General features: G+C 36.9%; 1 protein-coding gene across 1 annotated transcript; it reads right to left on the bottom strand.

The window, feature by feature from the left end:
• Nucleotides 1-716: 716 nt before the first annotated feature.
• Nucleotides 717-4,711, bottom strand: LOC147640778 (uncharacterized). Its single transcript, XM_086810972.1, has 3 exons — nt 4,697-4,711; nt 3,470-3,703; nt 717-3,236 (listed from the first exon to the last, which is right to left on the bottom strand). Exons 1-3 carry the CDS (start codon nt 4,709-4,711, stop codon nt 717-719), a joined length of 2,769 nt encoding a protein of 922 aa, XP_086667098.1.
• Nucleotides 4,712-22,315: the final 17,604 nt, after the last annotated feature.

Raw genomic sequence — 22,315 nt, 5'->3', positions numbered from 1 at the left:
TTACTAAGGAGGGTCATAGCCTTGGAAGTTGGCACATCCACATTAGCCCCACTCAAGATGAACCCATGTGATGACAATTCACATGGCTTTTCGCCACACCAGTGCACTGGTTAATATATAATGGGATCCCCTATAATGTATCACATAGATGGCCTCTGTAGCCCCACCGATTGTATCATTCATTCCCTTTTCTCATCAACCATGGAAGGACAATTCTTTTATCAAATAATATCATTAACCAGATTGTTGGATCAATAGAGCATAGGAGAGATGAGAGGGAGAGAGACATTCACCACAGAGCATGCATAGAGCAGGAGAGCAAGAGGCAGGAGCAGGAGCAGCCACAACAGTGGTGCTGTAGCAGGAACTCAGATTGCAAGAGTGTACCACAACAATGATACTCCAAAAGTACAAAGAGAAACCTAAGTACAACAAAAACACTAACCTAATCTAGGATCTACTCTAACGGTGACACTTGGCAAACATCCAGTGTCCCAGAGTACTCCTTATTAAAATATGGTCTAAATAGACCCTTAAAGTCACACCTAACACCTAGGGCCTATTGGTTACACAATCTCGGTCACATGGATGACCAAAGTAACCTAACAGGACTTTTATTACATGAACATTTCCATTAACGGTGTAAACCCAACAAACCCCCCCTTAATGGAAATGTGAAAACAAAAACAAAAGTAAATACAAAGTGTCATGTAACATCAGCCCCCCCCTGGATCTGGAAAGCCAAGTAGTGAAGCCATAGCCGCTGCGGCACCAAGAAGACAAAATGTCGGTGTGCCCTGCGTACAAGAAAGTATGAACTCCACGGCTTCACGAAAAGTAACCGGGCTGAACATGATACGAACCGCCAGGAGATCATCAAAGTGTGTACATGGCTCCTCCACCAAAATGCAAGTCAAGCTCAAACATGCTTGATGTACGGAATGCATATGGAGAAACCCGTCAAAAAATACCATGATCCCTGGGTTGAAAACATCATCCACTTCCAATGAAGTGATGATCAGAACCTGTCGGAGATCCACAGGTAAACCAAAGTACAAATTGCTGAAACAAAGACTCGAATGGGTCGGGTGCAAAACGCCAAGAGTAGCCAATGAATGGTCATCCAAAAATGAAGGCAGGCTGCTGTCAAAAAACAGCAATGACAGCCAAGGAATGCCCGCCAGAATCCGCCAAAAAGAATACCATTCATAAGGAAATAAATGCACCCAAGTAGCCATTTGTCTCCGGTTGATTTGCTGCTGCAAATCACAAGAAAAATCAGCAAACAATGTGCAGGAAAACATGAAGATCTCATGAGGAGAATCTTCTACAAAATATTCTACCCGCTGCACATTGAATGTAGCTCCCCACGAGCTATGAACTGGTGCCAAAATTCTGCTGCAACATCTGAAAGTACAGCCCATAAAGTACAATGCATATGGCTGTCCCAAAGCAGAATTTACAAAGAAACCTTCAAGTATCCTTGCGTACAAACAATACAGGAATGTCGCAATCCAAATAGTAGCCAAATACAAAATAGGAGAGGCATCCAAACAGAGAAGACATGATGACACATGTCTTGCTGTAAAATCCAGCCTATACAAACCACCATGACGAGAACTTGTGGCAATAATGGTGTGAGAACGTGAAGAGTCTCTCACAAGACACCTTCGCTGCGAAAACTCCACCGTCATACCGAGGTCCACAAGTGATGAGACGGAGATGAGAGAAGTCTCCATGTGCGGAACATAGAGTACACCATGAAGTAGTCTCTGCTCGCCGCTGGATAGTGTAAGTGGTATAGAACCAACACCACAAACTTGTAGTGAAGTACCACTCCCCTCAAAAACTCTCCTGTTATCATCACAAGATTGCAGATCATAAAAAGCATCCACCCGCGATGTCATATGCCGGGTGGCACCACTGTCAAGGAACCAAGAGATTGGTTCAAGATCTGAAACTGAAAAAGCATGATGATGACATGGATAGGCTGCTATAAACAAAGGATTGCAGGATGGAAAATTCCTGCGCATATGTGAGTCAACAAAAGAATGCTCAAAGCCATCATGTGTGACCAGGAAGACCCAATCTTTCTCTTCACTTGTAGAAGCATTGTTTGTTTCCACACTCCCATCCTCAACAGAAACAATGTTACCTGAATTTCTGTTGTTCTCTTTGGCGAGGCGCTTCTTGCATTCGTTGATGAAGTGCCCGTATTTATGACAATAGTGGCACTTTCCCTTCTTACGTGGCTGAACCGAAGAATCCTGAGAATCGGACCTTGTAGTCGACTGACTACGGAAACTAGAAGCCGATTGCTTCTTCTGCCACCTCCTCTTCCCATCTGACAAGAATGCCTGCTCGGATGAACTGGATGAAGCTTCAAAATTCTTCCTGGTTTGCTCTTCCTGCAAGAGCAATCCCACAAGATCCTCAAAAGAAATAACAGACCCCCGCAGGGATATGCTCAAGGATGTGACAAATGTGAGATAAGATGATGAGAGCGAGTTCAAGGTGATGGATACAAGCTGTCCATCATCAATGACCTCGTCTATGTTGAGCAACTGCTCACGGAGATCCTTCACCAGTGTGAGGTGATCTGAAATGTGGTCACCCTCCTGCATCTTCAGCTGTGAAAGCTGATTCCTCAAATACAACACCCTGGCGGTGTTCTTTACCTGGTACATCTTCTCCAATGCATCCCATGCGGCCTTCGATGTCTTGCAGGAACGGATGTGTGGCAGTATAGACCTCTTGACCGCTAGGGCAATCACAGACATAGCCTGTGCATCCCTACGATCCCACTTACGTTGGTCTTCTGTCGGGACTACCACTGTAGCTGCAACAACTGGTGGAGGTGCTGTCCTGGGCGGAGTAGCAGGGGCAGCCGGATGAGGGGTAGGAGGTCTAGGCTCATCGCCCGAGACAAACTCCCAAAGGCCCTTTGCTACCATGACATTCTTTACCATGAAGCTCCAGAGAGAATAGTTTGAGCCATCCAACCGATCCTCAGAAAATGAAGCTCCAGAGAGAATAGTTTGAACAAAGCTCCCAATCCCTCTGATTCTCTTGCCATGATCACAAAGATGTACAACAACTGCCAAAAAGGAAATGTAGAAAGCAGGTACAAGTGACGGTACAAAAACTCTCAACTGGACAAAAAGATACAAGTGCTCAACAAAATAGCTCAACGCTATAGCACTGTCCAGTGACAAAGAGAGATTACAAAGTACTGCCTGCAATAAATAACAATAGACTTGCAGCAAGTACAGATAGCATGAAAGCTATGATATGACCATGATACTTACAAACATAGAAGCTCCACGAGCTGAAAAGTATCAAAGTACAAAATATGCTAGTAAGAAACAGAATTGGGCTCTCCTGAGTGAGAACTCCAAACTAGCATAACTAAATCAAAAATTGCCAACCAGAACAAGTATTTCTACTTGTAGCAATTATACAAGCTCACTAGCTTGTCAGAATCTTCAAAATGTACCGCTGAATCAAGCAAGTACCACGTACTTGCAGCTGGTACACAAGAGCATGAAATGCAGGTCAAAAGGACAGTAAAATGCAAAACTGTCACACTTGCACTAGACAAAAAGAACTGTCCACGACAGTACTTAGTGCAATACACTGCAAATGCCAAATGCTCAAGATTGTTTGGTAAACACTCTGCCACGGAAACAAGAGTCTCTGCTTGCTGAAAATGCCAACTTTCTCAATATACTGAAATCTGCAGTGATTCGACTTTACTGATTCGTTGCCGCCTTACTAACTGCCTGGTCCGTTGCCTCTTCACGCTTGTCCCTGACTAACTCTTGAAGAATTCCGCCCTACTGCCTTCTGATATTGACCAGCCGCTCCTTCTTCAAACTAACGTGACTCGGACTGTCTCTAACTTGATGCACGAACTGACTTCTCTACTTCAGCAGAGTGCGCTTCAGGAGCTCCAAGCGATGGCGACACAAGACCGCCTTCAGCTGCTCGTGAACAGGAGCATGCACAGGTGAGCTCTCTTCAACAAGACCTCTCAGCAGAATCTCTCCTCCACAGAGACAAGGCTCTGATACCAAATGTTGGATCAATAGAGCATAGGAGAGATGAGAGGGAGAGAGACATTCACCACAGAGCATGCATAGAGCAGGAGAGCAAGAGGCAGGAGCAGGAGCAGCCACAACAGTGGTGCTGTAGCAGGAACTCAGATTGCAAGAGTGTACCACAACAATGATACTCCAAAAGTACAAAGAGAAACCTAAGTACAACAAAAACACTAACCTAATCTAGGATCTACTCTAACGGTGACACTTGGCAAACATCCAGTGTCCCAGAGTACTCCTTATTAAAATATGGTCTAAATAGACCCTTAAAGTCACACCTAACACCTAGGGCCTATTGGTTACACAATCTCGGTCACATGGATGACCAAAGTAACCTAACAGGACTTTTATTACATGAACATTTCCATTAACGGTGTAAACCCAACACAGATCACTTAATTGTAATTCATATTTTCTTGATAAAAATTTTCTAGAATTTCAAGTACGAAGGGGTCAAGCTACGATCCAATTTTGAACTCATCATAGTTCTTTGAGGTTTCTCATGGGAAACCTCATTCTTGGTTTGATGAAACAATTTCGTCAGATAGCCTTATAAGCCAAACTGATTAAGTTCTTCTAGAAATCCTCAATCCCACCTTATCCTTCTTCATAACTTAAGGAGTCACTTAGCTTGGATTTCTCCCAAGGATGAACATTATTCTTAGAAATCATTCTTCCTCATGAACACAATTCATATCAACAATTTTGCATACCTAAGTGTACCCTTATTGTCTCATAAAGAATATGGAATATCGTAAGTAAGCATAGGACTTCCCTATACCTACAAAGTACTTTAAACTCATATAACATAGTCGAGAACCTTCTTAATACTTTATGGAATCTTTCTTATGATGATGACTACTATAGATACTTAAGGAAATGTCAAAAAATTTAGGCCGGTATAAACGATTACCTCAACCAATTCAAGGGAGAACATGCAAAAAGTAGTACCTAGAACACTTCTATTTGCTATTAGAGTGCTCTTTAGATCACTTTAGAGAGTTTTGAGTGAGCTTAAAGCATAGGCAAATATGGGTGCTCAAAGAGACATCAAAAGCACTCTCAGTTCTCACCTTAGATTACTCCGCAAACATCAATAAAAACTCACTACCTCTATTTCTTACATATACCATTTCTCACTTCGTAACTCTAGGTGCCTTAGTAGTAGTTACCTTAGATTCCTAGCAAGCATCAGTAAAAGCTCACTACTTTTGTTTTCTTGCATATACTCATTTCTTAGGGTGAGTCCTTAGGCTTCGCTGGTCTCATTTCTCACTTCTAACACTCTAGGTACCTTAATAGTAGTTACCTTAGATTACTAGCAAGCATCAATAAAATCTCACTACCACTGTTTTCTTGCATATACTCATTTCACAATTCTAACACTATAGGTACCTTAGTAGTATTCACACCTTGGGCTATTCTAAGCATTAGTTCTCATCTATGGTTGACCATTACATTGTACTCAAGAATAAGAAATCATTCATGGGTAACAACTTGAGTTAAATTTATGAACTACGTTACTTCAAGCGATTTGAACCAATCACAATTTACGAACTACGTTACTTCAAGAGATTTGAACCAATCACAATTTATTTATGAAATTAGACGAGCTTGATTCAAGCATATGAAATAAGCTAAGGTATCCTATTTACTCTTTTCTTGAAAAAAAAAGAAATTGGATTTTTTAATAAAATGATATCATATTTCAAAAAATGAATTAATCCCATGAATCACTTGACATAGAGCTGTGGTTGCATTTTCTACCCAAGTCTAGCTTACATGAAAATATGCAAAACATTGAATAACTCACTTCAATAATTTGTAAGTAAAACAAACCTTTCCCTCGTTAACCTTAAAGAATTTGTAAGGAAAATAAACCTTTCCCTAGTTAACTTTTTGGAAACCAAGATGAACGAATTCTTAGAGTTAACCCAGGGGAGCAGAACTATTGAAGTGTATCACCAAGCATTTGCTCTCCTCCTCAAATACTCGCCACCTTTGAAGAACAGCTGATGGCCAGGGGGCTGAATGAACCTTTGAATATCCTAGTGAAGAATGCCAAGCTAGTTTCCATAGTGCGGATGGCGAAGGATTTCGCCAAGGCCTTTGATGTCAAGGTCCCGCCGAAGCCAGCACCATCATCTTTTAAAAGATTTCTAGCTCTAGAAGGTGATTCCAACTTTCCACTGCCTAAGAGACAACAAGGTCAAGCTCACGATATGGAAAGTTCTAGAATGGAAGAAAGGTCCTTTTCCCAGAACTCAATCCCCTAGAATTCAACTTAAGAAGTTCCACCCTTAAATAAGGAAGTGAAATGCTATAACTGCCAAGGATTTGGACATTGCAATATGGATTGCCCAACTCCTTTTGGATCAAGGTTTTCAGGGCAGGGAAATCAAGGACCAAGATTCCAGACTCTAGCTCCTTCCTTCTAGAGTAATCAGGTTCCTTTCCGTCACAAAATCAAGGAAATCCCAGAGGTAGACCCTCTAACCAACCCTCAGTTTTAATCCAAAGTAATGCCAGACCTTCGCGCCTCAGAATAGGGGAAGTCAAAGAGAGATGTTCCCAGATCGGCCGTCCATTTCCAAGGCAGTAACACTGGAAGTGATTGAAGAAGAAGAAGATGAAAGAGATTATACTCCCCCTGCGAGATGAGGACATCTCGCGTTTTTTAAGTGGGGTAGGATGTAAGATTCCTCCCTCCAGCATTTGAGGTGCCACTGAGTATAAGGTTTATTAGTTAAAAACTATGAGATATTACTAAAAAATGAGATATTTTAGAATAATGGTGCATTTTTGACACCTTGGTAAGGAGAGGGAGACTCTTGAGGTAGGTGTCTAATTCACACATGTGGATGAGTTTTTAATTCAAAAAAATTGTGATATTTTTATCTCTCCTCTCTCTTAGATCACACCAAATATAAAAGGGAGCCAAACTGATCCAAATCTTGTCCAAATTGAGTCAAACTGAACCTCAAAAATTCTCGAACCTAGTTGGACTTGGTTAGTGGCCTCCCTCACCTATAAATAAATCCTTAGTCTTTTGTAAAAAAATCTATGAACTATACCATGCCAGTATTACATTAAAATAATGATATTTTCTATTATCCCTTAAAAATCCTCAACTTTTGGAGAGATTGGAGCTTCTCTCTCTCTTCAACAATCCTTGGAGCTTTCTTCTCAACATACTAAACCAATTGATTGGTTGGGGGCTTCCTTCTAAGATAAAGAAGAACCAAATCTAGAGATAAGAAGTCATTTCATGGTTTTCATTAATATTCTCAAAAGATTTCACTTCTCAACCCCTCTCAAGCTTGAGAAGTTTCAAATTAATTGTTTTCAATGAAAATCAAGCTTTCTATAAGAATTCTAATGATTAATCACAAAAAGTTAATCTTTATGCTTAATTAGGATGCTTTTTATGTATCTCTCTCTCTCCCAAAAGAATAGTCATTCCTATGACTAATTCTTTAGCAAATGAATGTTTCTCATTGATAAATTCTTAATTCAAAATCAATCTCTAAGTTTATTAAGCTAGAGGTTAAGAAAATGACTTTTTATGCTTTTATGCTAATAAAATTATGGTAAACTTATGATTTAATTCCATAAATTAGATTTAAGTCTAAGGATAGTATTCTAACATAATTGTATTACAAAGTCTTATTCTTTTTAGAAATATTAAAAATTATCAGTAATAGCTGCGAAGCTATGGTAAAATTTTTAAAAATTAATACATAGCTCATTTTTATGCATAATGTGAAAAGAGGACTTCCTACCATATTCTAGGATTGGTCATCCTATGCTAAAAGAATGATTTTCATCACATTCATAGAAAATAATATTTTAGTGTTTATGCATAAATAATTAATTAAAGAAAAGAGAAATTTTTGGTAATTTTAGTTTTATGCAAAGAGAGGAATTTCCATGATAATGGAGATCTATGTAATTAAATGGAAAAAGAGAAATTTTGGTATATGTATTGATAGGATCATGGATCGAGGTCGTTGTGGTAGGAATGATAACCCCCAACTCGATGAGGAAGAGCTCGACTTGGATGTTCATAAAACTCTTCATAGATCACAGCCTGGACCTTTCAAGGGTGAAGGGGAAAACTTGGGCGAGGCTGTGGAGAAGTGGATTGAAGCAATGGAAGAATACTTTGATGTCACTGAGTACAATGAGAAGAGTGAAATGGCTCTTGTAAGACTGAAGATAGTAGAAACAGCTAGAGTGGCATGGAGAAACCACTATGAGACAAACCGTCTGGATCGGAACACCAAGACATGGAATGATCTCAAAATTTACCTAAGGAAGAGATTCTATCCTCTCGGCTTTTTGGAAACCAAGATGAACAAATTCTTAGAGTTAACCCAGGGGGGCAGAACTATTGAAGTGTATCACCAAGCGTTCGCTCTCCTCCTCAAATGCTCGCCACCCCCGCTGGATGAAAAACAGCTGATGGCCAGGTTCATTCGGGGACTGAACGAACCTTAGAATATCCTAGTGAAGAATGCCAAGCCAGTTTCCATGGCCGGAGCAGTGCGGATGGCAAAGGATTTTGCCAAGGCCTTTGATGTCAAGGTCTCGCTGAAGCCAGCACCATCATCTTTCAAAAGATTTCTAGCTCCAGAAGGTGATTCCAACTTTCCATCGCCTAAGAGACAACAAGGTCAAGCTCAAGATATGGAAAGTTGGAGAATGGAATTCAACTTTGGAAGTTCCACCCTTGAACAAGGAAGTGAAATCCTATAACTGTCAAGGATTTGGACATCGCAGTATGGATTGCCCAACTCCTTTTGGATCAAGGTTTTCGGGGCACAGAAATCAGGGACCAAGATTCCAAACTCCAGCTCCTTCCTTCCAGACTAATCAGGTTCCTTTCCGTCACAAAATCAAGGAAATCCCAGAGGTAGACCCTCTAACCAACCCTAAGTTTCAATCCAAAGTAATGCCAGACCTCCGCCTCAGCATAGGGGAAGTCAAAGAGAGATGTTCCCAAATCGGCCGTCCACTTCCAAGGCAATAACGCTGGAAGTGATTGAAGAAGAAGAAGATGAAAGAGATTATACTCCACCTGCGCGATGAGGACATCTCGCATTTTTTAAGTGGGATAGGATGTAAGATTCTCCCCTCCAGCTTTTGAGGTGTAAAGGTGTAAAAACCTCCCCTTCTGTTCTTGTAATTATTTCCCTCTCTGAAATAGAAGAAAGATCTTGTTTTACCTTGTTTTGGCCTAGAGAGAGAAAAAGTCTAGAGAGAGATAATCCTAAATTAAGATATCTCGCATTTTTTAAGTGGGGTAGGATGTAAGATTTCCCCCTCCAGCTTTTGAGGTGTAAAGGTGTAAAAACCTCCCCTTCTGTTCTTGTAATTATTCCCCTCTCTGAAATAGAAGAAAGATCTTGTTTTACCCTGTTTTGGCCTAGAGAGAGAAAAAGTCTAGAGAGATATAATCCTAAATTAAGATATCTTTGGATATAAAAATCCTCTTAGTGTCTAAAGAGGATTCCCATGAAACAGAAATTCAAAAAGAACTTTCCAACATGCATTTGGAATTAATTAAAAATGTGTATAAAGGACCTTAGCCTAAGGGTCTACATTTTCAGAAACTTTTAGATTATGGTCCAATTAAGGTTCCAATGGGCCAATTGGATTAATCCAAGTGTTTGGATGTGATACATTCAAAGAATAAAAGAAAATACCCAAAAATGAGTAAATGCTCACATAAGATGAAGAGTTGACTGAGTACAAGGTTTATTAGTTAAAAACTATGAGATATTACTAAAAAAATGAGATATTTTGGAATAATGATGCATTTTTGACACCTTGGTAAGGAGAGGGGAACTCTTGAGGTAGGCGCCTAATTCACACATGTGGATGAGTTTTTAATTCAAAAAAATTGTGATATTTTTATCTCTCCTTTCTCTTGGATCAAACCAAATAAAAAAGGGAGCCTGATTGATCCAAATCTTGTCCAAATTGAGTCAAACTGAACCTGGAAAATTCTAGAACCTAGTTGGACTTGGTTAGTGGCCTCCCTCACCTATAAATAAATCCTTAGTCTTTGTAAAAAAATCTGTGAACTATACCATGCTAGTATTACTTAAAATAATGATATTTTCTATTATCCCTTAAAAATCCTCAACTTTTGGAGAGATTGGAGCTTCTCTCTCTCTTCAACAATCCTTGGAGCTTTCTTCTCAACATACTAAACCAATTGATTGGTTAGAGGCTTCCCTCTAAGATAAAGAAGCAAGCCAAATCTAGAGGTAAGAAGTAATTTCATGGTTCTCATTAATATTCTCAAAAGATTTCACTTCTCAAAAGATTTCACTTCTCAAACCCTCTCAAGCTTGAGAAGTTTCAAATTAATTGTTTTCAATTCAAATCAAGCTTTCTATAAGAATTATAATGATTAATCATAAAAAGTTAATCTTTATGCTTAATTAGGATGCTTTTTATGTATATCTCTCTCTCCCAAAAGAATAGTCATTCCTATGACTGATTCTTTAGTAAATGAATGCTTCTCATTGATAAATTCTTAATTCAAAATCAATCTCTAAGCTTGTTAAGCCAGAGGTTAAGAAAATGGCTTTTTATGCTTTTATGCTAAGAAAATTATGGTGAACTTATGATTTAATTCCATACATTAGATTTAAGTCTAAGGATAGTATTCTATCATAATTGTATTACAATGTCTTATTCTTTCTAGAAATATTAAAAATTATCAGTAATAGCAGCGAAGCTATGGTAAAATTTTTAAAAATTAATACATAGCTCATTTTTATGCATGATGTGAAAAGAGGACTTCCTGCCATATTCTAGGATTGGTCATCCTATGCTAAAAGAATGATTTTCTTAAAGAAAAGAGAAATTTTTCGTAATTTTATATTTATGCAAAAATAGAAATTCCCATGATAATGGAGATCCATGTAATTAAATAAAAAAAGAGAAATTTTGGTATATTAAAATAATGAATATTTTTATTTAAAGAGAAATTTTAGATAAATTTATTATATGTATGAGAAAATTTAAATGATAAAAGAGAAAATCCCATGACATTTGGAATTCAATCATTTAAATGGTAAAATTAGAATTCTTGGCATATTTGAAATAATGGATATTTTTATTAAAGAAAAGATAAAATTTAGATAAATTTATTTTACGATAAAAGAGGAATTCCCATGACATTTGGAATTCAATCATTTAAATGCAAAAAGAGGAATTCCTGTGATATTTGAGATCCAAGAAATTAAATGAAAAGAGAGAAATTTTTAGCATAATTTAAATTATGAGTATTTATCAAAAGTGGAATTTTGAGCATTATTGGAAAATATGGGTAGAATTGATTTTTGTAAATCCCACTTAAAAGAAGAATATTGAATATATTTCACTTGAGAAATTTGAGAAAGAATGTGAAAATATCCGTCGAGAAAAAGTACCTTTAACTAGGCCAAGCAATTGGCAGAAATTTAGAAAAAGTCCCATCATCGGTATCGAAGTAGAAAAAGCTACTAAATGTGATTACGGTGTGAATGCGATGTGAATGTGATGTAAATGGATGTGGATGTGAAGAGATGTGGATGGGATGTGATGTGATGTAAATGGATGCAGATGTGATGAGATGTGGATGGGATGTGATGTGATGTAAATGGATGTGGATGTGGATGTGGATGTGATGTAAATGGATGTGGATGTGAATGTGAATGTGATGAGATGAGATTGAGATGTGATGATATGTGAAAGGATGTGATGTGATGTAAATGGATGAGAATGAGATGTGGATGTGATATAATATGGATGGGATGTATGTGATGTGATGTGGATGTAATGAATGAGATGGATGTGAATGGATGCGATGAAATGTGAATGGATGACATGTGATGTGATGTAAATAGTTGTGAATGGATGAGGTGTGATGTGAAATGGATGTGATGTAAATAGATGTAAATGAATGAGATGTGATGTGATGTGATGTGAATAGGGATAGATGTGAATGAATGAGATGTGAATCGAGAAAGATGTGAATGGATGAGATGTGATGTGATGTGAATGAATGAGATGTGATGTGAATTCGGGATAGATGTGAATGGATGAGATGCAATGTGAATGGATGTGATGTAATGTGATATGGATATGGGTAGATGTGAATGGATGAGATGTGATGAGGATAGATGTGATGAGATGTAATATGATGTGACTAAATGAGAATGGATGAAGGACGATGGGAATACATATGATTGGATGTGGATTAAGCAATGTGAATTGATGTAGAGAAGAATGTGGAATAATGAGAAATGATGTGGGACAATGTGGAAAGATGAGAGTTCATTAGAAACTATATTTTTATGACCTGTTTTTAAATGAGTGTTTTATGTCAAGAATGCTAGGGAAGAATTTTGACCATCTTGTGAATGAGGTCATGGAGACCTAAGTGATAAAGTTGCAACAGCTGACGCGGAGGACGTCTCGCGTAGCAAGGTCGACCAGCCTCGGTTCGATTTAAATGGTGAGCTTCCGGTACGATGGATGAGGGACCAAGGAAGCAGCCTATGAGTGAAGCGCTAGGTGACCTGTGTGAGGGAGCCTAGAGGGTGCTGACCATACGGTGCTGAGGCTTTGGGTTGCGGAAGATACCCACACGTGCATCGAGGAAGAAAATGGAACAAGGAGTTAGAGTTGTTTTCTGAACTCGGAGATGGATCTGGTTGATTGTCCTTGTTGCTGGTCCTACGGATGAGTCCATGGCTCTTTTATATGGATCTGTTGGTTGATCTTGATGATCTTCAAGGGAGAGTCCATCTCGATTTTTATAAGTGAATATATTTCCAGGTACTATGAGCTGGGAACTATTGAAAAGGCCCCTGAGTGGACAGGTGGTGAGCGTTCTGGCTGCCAATGATGCCATAGGTACACCGATGAAGGAATGATTGGAATTCAACCGGATATTTTGGAGGATTATGATCAATGATACTATGGTTTCATTAAAAGATTGTTTTAAAGACAACTGAATCTGTGAAATAGGCAATTTCATATTGGGTGTTTAAGTGGTGTGACTATCTTGAAGTTTGCTTGAAGCGTCGGCTAGGGGGCCTGGGAACTCTTTTCCCTGGTACCCGGGGCAAAACATAACCAAGTTCCTAAATGGATCCTATCACTACAGCGGCTAGTTAACCCATGGGACTAGATTGGGTAAGGCACTGGACTAATGGATCCCTAAAATGAGACTCAATTCTATTATGGTACGATAGATGAAGTAAATCTCAGATAGTCTTTATTCTATGGAAAAGAATAAATGGCTGTGCCTCTTGATGAGGAAAAAAGCATTGGTCTCTATGGTCCAAGTGCAATTCTTTTCCTTGATCTGATCATGTGACTTACGGGTTCGGTCGGATCAGTTTTATATACAAGCCGGGGAAAAAAACCTCCTAAAGAGGGAAAAAGTGCCCCGGCGGTCCTAAGTGTGTTCACACACATCACTGCCTATATATATATGGCAACAATTTTCGGGTACTATGAGCTAGGAACTGTTGAAAAGGCCCCTGAGTGGACAGGTGGTGAGCGTTCTGGTTGCGAATGATGCCATAGGTACAACGATGAAGGAATGATTGAAAATTAGAATTCAGCTAGATATTTTGGAGGATTATGATCAATGATACTATGGTTTCATTAAAAGATTGTTTTAAAGACAGCTGAATCTGTAAAATAGTTGATTTCATATTGGGTGTGTAAGTGGTGTGACTATCTTGAAGTTTGCTTGAAGCACCGGCTAGGAGGCCTGGGAACTCTTTTCCCTGGTACTCGAGGCAAAACATAACCAAATTCCTAAATGGATCCTATCACTACAGTGGTTGGGCGGTTGGCTAACCCATAGGCTGGACTGATGGATCCCTAAAATGAGACTCAATTCTATTATGGTACGATAGATGAAGTAAATCTCGAATAGTCTTTGTTCTATGGAAAAGAATCAACGGCTATGCCTCTCGATGAGGAAAAAAGCGTTGGTCTCTATGATCTAAGTGCAAGCCTTTTCCTTGATCTGATCATGTGACTTACGAGTTTGGTCGGATCAGTTTGGTTAGTTAAGGCTCTTGACTACGTTAGAATAAAAATATCCTAGAGGAATCGCCCGTGCTTTCTAGGCAAGGGAAGTTTTCTCCGGGTTTGGTTTTGGAAGAACTGAGGGATTAGTCTCTTGTCCAGATATCCATGGGTGAGGCCTCGAGTGAGAGGCTCTGCCTTGCGCAAGAAGTGCTACTTCTGTTGCTATCAACCCAGATTTCGTTGCGCGGAGGGGGCAGGGATCTTCCACCTAGTTAACCTTCAAGCTTGGAAGATGGAAGAAAGAGACTACATTATAAAATTGTTAGATCACTTATACTCTTAACCATACTCTACTTAGACCACGGTTCTTAGAAAAAGTAAATATCACTCAATCTCATCTATAAGATCCTAGATTAAAATACTTGAATTAACTTAAAGCTAGCATGTGATTATTCCCTAAGCATGGTTGGATTTGGTATTAAAAAGAAAAACATGATTAGTAACCCCTTCATTACTTAATACCTTTTCTTCTTTTTGATAATCATCAATGGTAAGGCTAGATGCTTATTGATAATCAATCAACCCCCTAGATGTGAGTTCCAAAACCATTTATGAGCAAGGGTTAGCAATATTACCAATAATCTTTCATGAATTAAATTATAATTAAATCTTCTTGAGATCTAAGTGTTTGAATAAGAGGAAAATCCTTTCTTCTTGAGATCCCATGAAAAAAAGAGGCAATACCTTAGATATGACACTTAACCTTCTACTTCTAACTAATCTAATGGGTAATGCCTTGGATATGACAATTAACCTTCTACTTCCAACTAATCTAATAGATAATAGTGCTTATTTGTTAAAACCCTAAGATCTCTCTAGATAATTTTTATGCATAAACATGCATAAATCAGGCATAAACTCATCCACCCGACCAACCCCGAGCCCAAGGGATGCACACATGAATTATAATGAAGTACATCATACCTTTACCTTGATGCCCCATACCATCAAGAGGTATAACTCCAATCCAATAGCATGTAGCTATAGTGTGAAATGGTAGGTGAGTAGGTATAATCCTCTATACAAGAGAACATCATATCATAACCTAGCCCAGTCCCCTTTGAGTGTGCCCTATGCCCTTATTATATAGGAGGGCCCTCAAGTGGCTCTTGACTCTCCATTTCCCATGTGTGACCCTTAGATGCCTGACCCTAACCTTAACCCTTAAGGTTAGTGTCCTAACCCATGCTCCACTAGAGCTTGTTCCCATGCTCCCATGCTCACAAGCCTAATGTGGGTTAGCGTCCTAGTATATGCACACATAATGTGTATATAACATACTTCCCCTCTCTCAAAACATTGCACTCTTGCAATGAAAAGAAGGAGAACTATACTGAACAATCTCAACTGACTCCCAAGTTGAATCCTCTATTTCCCTATCTTTCCACCTAAATTTAACCTTAGAGATTAGTCAACTACAAAGTTTCTTTTCCCTGAATTCAAGTACCTTATCAGGTTCTTGTGGAACATAGGATAAATCTTTAACTTCAACAAGTTCTTGAGGAGTAACTATCTTATCCTCACCTCCCAGATTTCCTTTCAATCTATTAATATAAAAGATTGAATGAACTAGATCTAACATGTGGAGGTAGTTTAAGTTCATACGCAACCGTGCCAATCCGATGTATAAATCTAAATGGACCACAATATCTACGAGATAAATTCGAGCATTTTTCCATTGACAAAGTCTGAGAATCTTTAGAAACTTTTAAATAAACCAACGCTCCTGGTTTAAAAGACCAAGTTGATCGTGTCCTGTCCTGAGCACTCTTGATAGAATCCCGAGCACTCCTGATAGAATCCCGAGCTTCGATCAGCATTTCCTGCACATCATGCAAGAAATCCCTCAATGCATCAAGCTCGATGTCCTTAAGACCGACATCAATAGGTGCCCCGGGTTGATACCCATATAGAAGCATGAACGGACTAAAACCAATAGATGTATATTTAAAACTGTTATAGGCAAATTCCATCATTGGAAGATATTTTTTCCAATTTGATGCTTTTCCAGAGACATATGCACGAAGCATATCCTCTACAATCTCATTCATACACTCTATTTTTCCATCAGACTGCGGATGATCAAAGGAACTCATACTCAAAGTAGTTTCCTCGTTGTAACCATTTGAAATAAAGTAGGAAAACATGGCATTATAATAGTAGGAACCAAGGATTCATCGGTGCCCCGACGTACCCACATCTGCACATGGAATTATCGGCATCCCGAGTTACCCATATCAACATAGAAAGTCATCAATGTCTCGCGACGATGAGTCCATATGTCCATCCGTATACCATCAAGTTGATTGTATAAATCACCTAAAGTACGGAACTAGAGAAAGAAATGCCAACAAAGAAAAAATCCAAATTTCCTTAATCCGAACACAACAAGATAAACTCGTTGAACTTTAAAGAAAGAAATTTCAACAAGTGAAAATTTCGACGAGATTACACTCATCAATACATGCAGGCTATAGATAAAAGAAGTTTATCTAGAGAATGCCCACACAAGAACTTTAAATGATATCAGAAAATGAGATTGTCTTTGAATGTTGAGGTCAACATGCTAAGTGATGTTAGCAAAGCAACAATCTTGAGCCCAAATTATCCCACCATGATACCACCCATACATACCTTACCAATTTGAAACTCGCTAGTATGCCATCTAGGAAATATGAATAAAATCTTGTATAAAAGGAATAAGATGGCCTTATCCTAGACTTTCACATACTAAAACCTGTCTCTATATACTTGAGACCACATCAAGGAATAACTCTTTCGAGTACATCATTAGAAAAGAATTTGAATTATTGGTGCCTTTCTAATGATAACTACCCAAAACACAATAAAGTTAGGGTAGAAAAATAACTTACCTAGATATATAAGCAACTAAGTATCCAAGTTGGAATATGTACAAAAGTACAAGGAACATAGTCTAAAATTACATGCAAAAAACCGAAGGCAAATACTACCTTCAAAGCACATGATATTATCCAAAAGATCAAAAGATCCTTATAAAACCATGGATAAAAGCATAGAAGCTCCTCGAATCCATGAAAACCATAGTTGATCATAAAAATTAATGCATGACATCTAATGGTCATTAATCATACCAAAAGAAGCATTAAAATTGGTGGCCAACTCATCAATCCGGAGTATATGAATGTGTTGTTGTTCAAACAAAACTCCAAAGTAAGCAAGTAAAACATATGTGTGTAATACTCAATAAAAAACCCTAGACACAAGTGATCTAGGTAGAACCTGATGAGTCCATATAAAACCTGGAAAACATCCAATAAAATCTACCAAAACAAACCGATCAACTAACCCATGATAGAATTTGTGTTAGGCTTAAGAAATAAAGCACAGACCACACTTAAACAAGTGCAAAATAATTATTATGGTGAAACACACTTTGAACGCATATTATAGCCATCAAAAGAAATTAAGGAACATGTCCAAAAAGAATGGCTAAACAATTGTAAAAAATCATGAAAACATGTTTAGAATTAATCCAAACAGAAATAACTACTAATACAAGGTATAATCGTATTAATAATATGCGAATAACCCGCATCAATCTAATGTCTGCGCACGAGAAAACGTACTTCAACATTAAATAACCCTAAAAAATATTAAATTCTTGAGAAAAAGAATTATCATGATTTTTTAAAAAAAATTTCCTAATTTTATAGGGCATCAAAATTTGATAATTTTGAATTCCACCAAACCTATCTTATGGCATTCCAAACCTATATTTTTCTAGAAATTTTTTAGCAATTTAATTTGCCAAAATACCATTGATATTTTAAAAATATCAATTTTTAAGATTTTTAAAAATAATTTCTAGAAAAGTCCTAATTTTTCTTGAGAATCCATGTGAACGCTCCTTGCTCTTGTGACAATGAGACTACATGAGGTATCTCTCTGGAGTTTATCTCAACTCCTTCGTTATGTGGTCGGTATGTAGTAAGATTTGGTTCAGAGATAGCGGTTAAGGACAAACCTCTGAGGTAGCTAGCTATTGGGTCAAAAAGATTGGTAGCTGGCTAGACTGGTTAGGGTTCTCACCTCTTGGGATTGGACATCCTTCCATTGACTCAAATTCAGACAAAGTTATCACTGGCTGCATTGCAGGTCCTTGTACAACGCTAAACTGGATTCCAATTGAAGGTCTTGAGCCTAGTGTAGGTTGGTAACTCCCTAGCTCTTTGGACCCACTTTCCTCTAAATTGGCCTCTAAAACCTGCCCAAATTGTAGGTGCATGTGAGTATGGGGTGTTTTAAGGTCCTATAAATGCCCGAGACGAGTTTGAGAATTTGTGAGACTTGTTTTTAAAATATTTTTTAAAAATTTTTGGAAGGTCTAAATTTTTTCTAAAAAACATTTTTGGTTTTTCTTAACCCATCTGACACAAAAAATAATATACTTTTTTTAGGTCAGACAAGCATTACAGGTGCTAGCTCCCATAGTTAAGGAAGCTCCTTAACTATGGAAAAACGTAAACTTTTTAGGTGTTATATAAGTTGCATCAAAACGATCGCACAACATCCCATAACACGTTTTGGGTCAACTTATGTATGCGCTTTTCCAAAAATTTCTACACAATTTTTTGGCCCTCGAAACTTTTCCCTTTTCCCTTTTCCCTTTTACCTTTTCTCCTTTTTCAAACTTTTTGATTTTTTACTGTTTTGTTTTTTACTTTCATGGTTTCGATTTTTTATTTTATAAAAAAGGGATTATTTTGGAATCTTGGACTTGTAGTCCTGCCTAAAAGCCTGCACGCATTGAATGTGGCCATCTCCATCCCGAATTATCCAAAATTAATTAATGTTAGGATTTGGATTTTTATGACTAGTAGCCTAAAAGACTATACGCATTAAGCCATTTAATTTCTTGGATCTCAATTACCATGGGAATTCCTCTTTTTGCATTTGATTATTTACATTCCAATGTCATGGGAATTCCTCTTTTTTCGTCAATTATTTCTCATAGAATAAATTCATCTAAAATAAAATATCCATTATTTCAATATGCTAGGAATTTCTCTTTTCCCATCTAAATGATGGAATTTCAAATGTCATAGGAATTCCTCTTTTAACATTTAAATATTTCTCATAGATAAATAAATTTATCTAAAATTTATCTTTAAATTTAAATGAATTATCCAATAATTTCAATATGCTAGGAATTTCTCTTTTCCCATCTAAATGATGGAATTCCAAATGTCATAGAAATTCCTCTTTTAACATTTAAATATTTCTCATAGAGAAAATAAATTTATCTAAAATTCATCTTTGGATTTATTTAAAATACTCATTAATTCCAATATGCTAGGAATTTCTCTTTTCCCATCTCAATGATGGAATTCCAAATGTCATATGAATTCCTCTTTTAACATTTAAATATTTCTCATAGATAAAATAAATTTATCTAAATTTTATCTTTGAATTTAATTAAAATATTCATTAATTCCAATATGCTAGGAATTTCTCTTTTCTAATCTCAATGATGGAATTCCAAATGTTATAGGAATTCCTCTTTTAACATTTAAATATTTCTCATAGATAAATAAATTTATCTAGAATTTATCTTTGAATTTAAATGAATTATCCAATAATTCCAATATGCCAAGAATTTCAATATGCTAGGAATTTAAATGAATTATCCAATAATTCCAATATGCTAGGAATTTCTCTTTTTCCATCTAAATGATGGGAATTCGAAATGTCATAGGAATTCCTCTTTTAACATTTAAATATGAATTACTAGAAATTCCTCTTTTGCTAATTACTATTTATGCATAAACATAAAAATCAAAATTTTTATGATTATAATGAGAATCATTCGATTAATCTAGGATGATTAATCCTAGAATATGGTAGGAAGTCCTCTTTTCATATTATGAATGAAAATGATTTATGTGTTTATTTTTTAAAATTTTTGCCATAGCTCCGCTGCTATTACTGATAATTCTCAATAAATTTGAAAGAATAAAGTTTAGTATTATCCAATTATGGATTGATTCTTAATTTTACCATAAATTAAATAGCATAAAAGTATTAAAAAGCCATTATTTTGGCCTCCAATTAGACAAGAATAGAATTTAGTTTTAGATTAGAGAAATGCTTCATGAGAAGCTTCATTTGAATTGAGAATAGGTCATAGAAATGACCATGCTTTGGGAGAAAGAGAGAAATGCTTAAAAACCATTATAAATTAAGCATAAATGGAAATTTATGTATTTCTTCAATACAATACATTAAATAACTTCAATAGTATTCAAAAGCCATTCAAATTAATGCTTCTCAAGCTTGAGAGGGGTTGAGAAGAGAAACATTTGGAGATTTAAGAAAAAGAAGACAATAATCCACACTTTACCTCCTAAATTACTTGATTCTTTGATCACAGTAGAGGCCCCCAACCAATCAATTGGTTTGGTATGTTGTTGGAGTCACCAAGGAAGATTGAAGAGAGAGAGAAGCTCCAATCTCTTCAATTTGTAGAGGATTTTTAGAGGATAATAGAAAATATCATTATTTCAGTATAATACTGGCATGGTATAGTTCTCATATTTTTTTACAAAGGGCTACACAAAGGGCTAAGGATCTATTTATAGGTGAGGGAGGCCTCTAACCAAGTCCAACTAGTTTCTAGAATTTTCTAGGTTCAGTTTGGCTGAATTTGAATAAGATTTGGACCTAGTTTGGCTCCCTTTTGATTTGGTTTGATCCAGGAGAGAGGAGAGATAAAAATATCACAATATTTTTGAGTTTAAAACTCCACCACACATGTGAAATAGGTGCCTCCTTGAAGAGCCCCCTTCTCCCTACCAAGGTGTCAAAATTGAATCATTATATACAAAATATCTCTTTTTTTTAGTAATACTCATAGTTTTTTACTAATAAACCTTGTCCTTAGTCAACTCTTCATCTTATGTGAGCATTTACTTATTTTTGGGGGTTTTTCTTTTATAAATTGTATTTATCTCCTCCCCACACTTGGATTGATCCTATTGGCCCATAGGAACCTTAATTGGACCATAATCCAAAAATTTCTGAAAATCTAGACCCTTAGGCGAAGGTCCTTTATACATAATTTCAATTAATTCCAATTGCATTTGGAAAGTTCTTTTTTGAATTTCTGTTTCAAGGGAACCCATTTTAGACACTAGGAGGATTTTTATATTCAAAAGTATCTCAATTTTGGATCACCTCCCTCTAGACATTTTCTCTCTCTAGGTCGAAACAGGGTAAAACAGAATCTTTCTTTTATTTCAAAGAGGGAAATAATTATAAGATCAGAAGGAGAGGTTCTTATACCTGTACACCTCAAAAGCTGGAGGGAGAAATCTTACACACATCCACATCCATTTACATCACATTCTTTCACATCCACATCCATTTACATCACATTCTTTCACATACACATACACATCCACATCCATTTACTTCCCATCTCACCCTTTCACATATCCTCTCATCTCATCATTCACATCCACATCCATTTACTTCACATCTTATCCACATTCATTTTCATCAGAGCACATCCTATCACATCCCGTTCACAACTTATCACATCCATTCACATCCTATCGCATCCCATTTACATCTTATCACATCCTATCACATCCCATTTACATCTTATCACATCTATTCACATCCCATTCACATCTTATCGCATCCCATTTACATCTTAGCACATCCTATCACATCCCATTTACATCTTATAACATCCATTCACATCCTATCGTATCCTATTCACATCTTATTCCCATTTAGTAGCTTTTCCTACTTCGATACCGATAATGGCACTTTTTCTAAATTTTTGCCAATTGTTTGGCTCAGATAAAGGTTCTTTTTCTCAACGACTATTTCCATATTCTTTCTCAATTTCTAAAATGAATTATATTCAATATTCCTCTTTTGAATAGAAGAATTCATGGGATTTACAAAAATCAATTCTATCCATATTTTCATTTTTGATAAATATTCATAAATTAAATTATACTAAAAATTCATCTTTTTCCCATTTAATTTCTTGGATCTCAAATATCATGGGAATTCCTCTTTTTACATTTAATTGCTTGAATTCTAAATGTCAT

This window comes from Cibotium barometz, chromosome 2 (assembly GCF_041138505.1).
Source record: "Cibotium barometz isolate CiBa-2024 chromosome 2, ASM4113850v1, whole genome shotgun sequence".
NCBI lineage: Eukaryota > Viridiplantae > Streptophyta > Polypodiopsida > Cyatheales > Cibotiaceae > Cibotium > Cibotium barometz.
The sequence above is the reverse complement of the archived record's forward strand: the minus strand, read 5'-3'. Positions and strand labels throughout refer to the sequence as shown.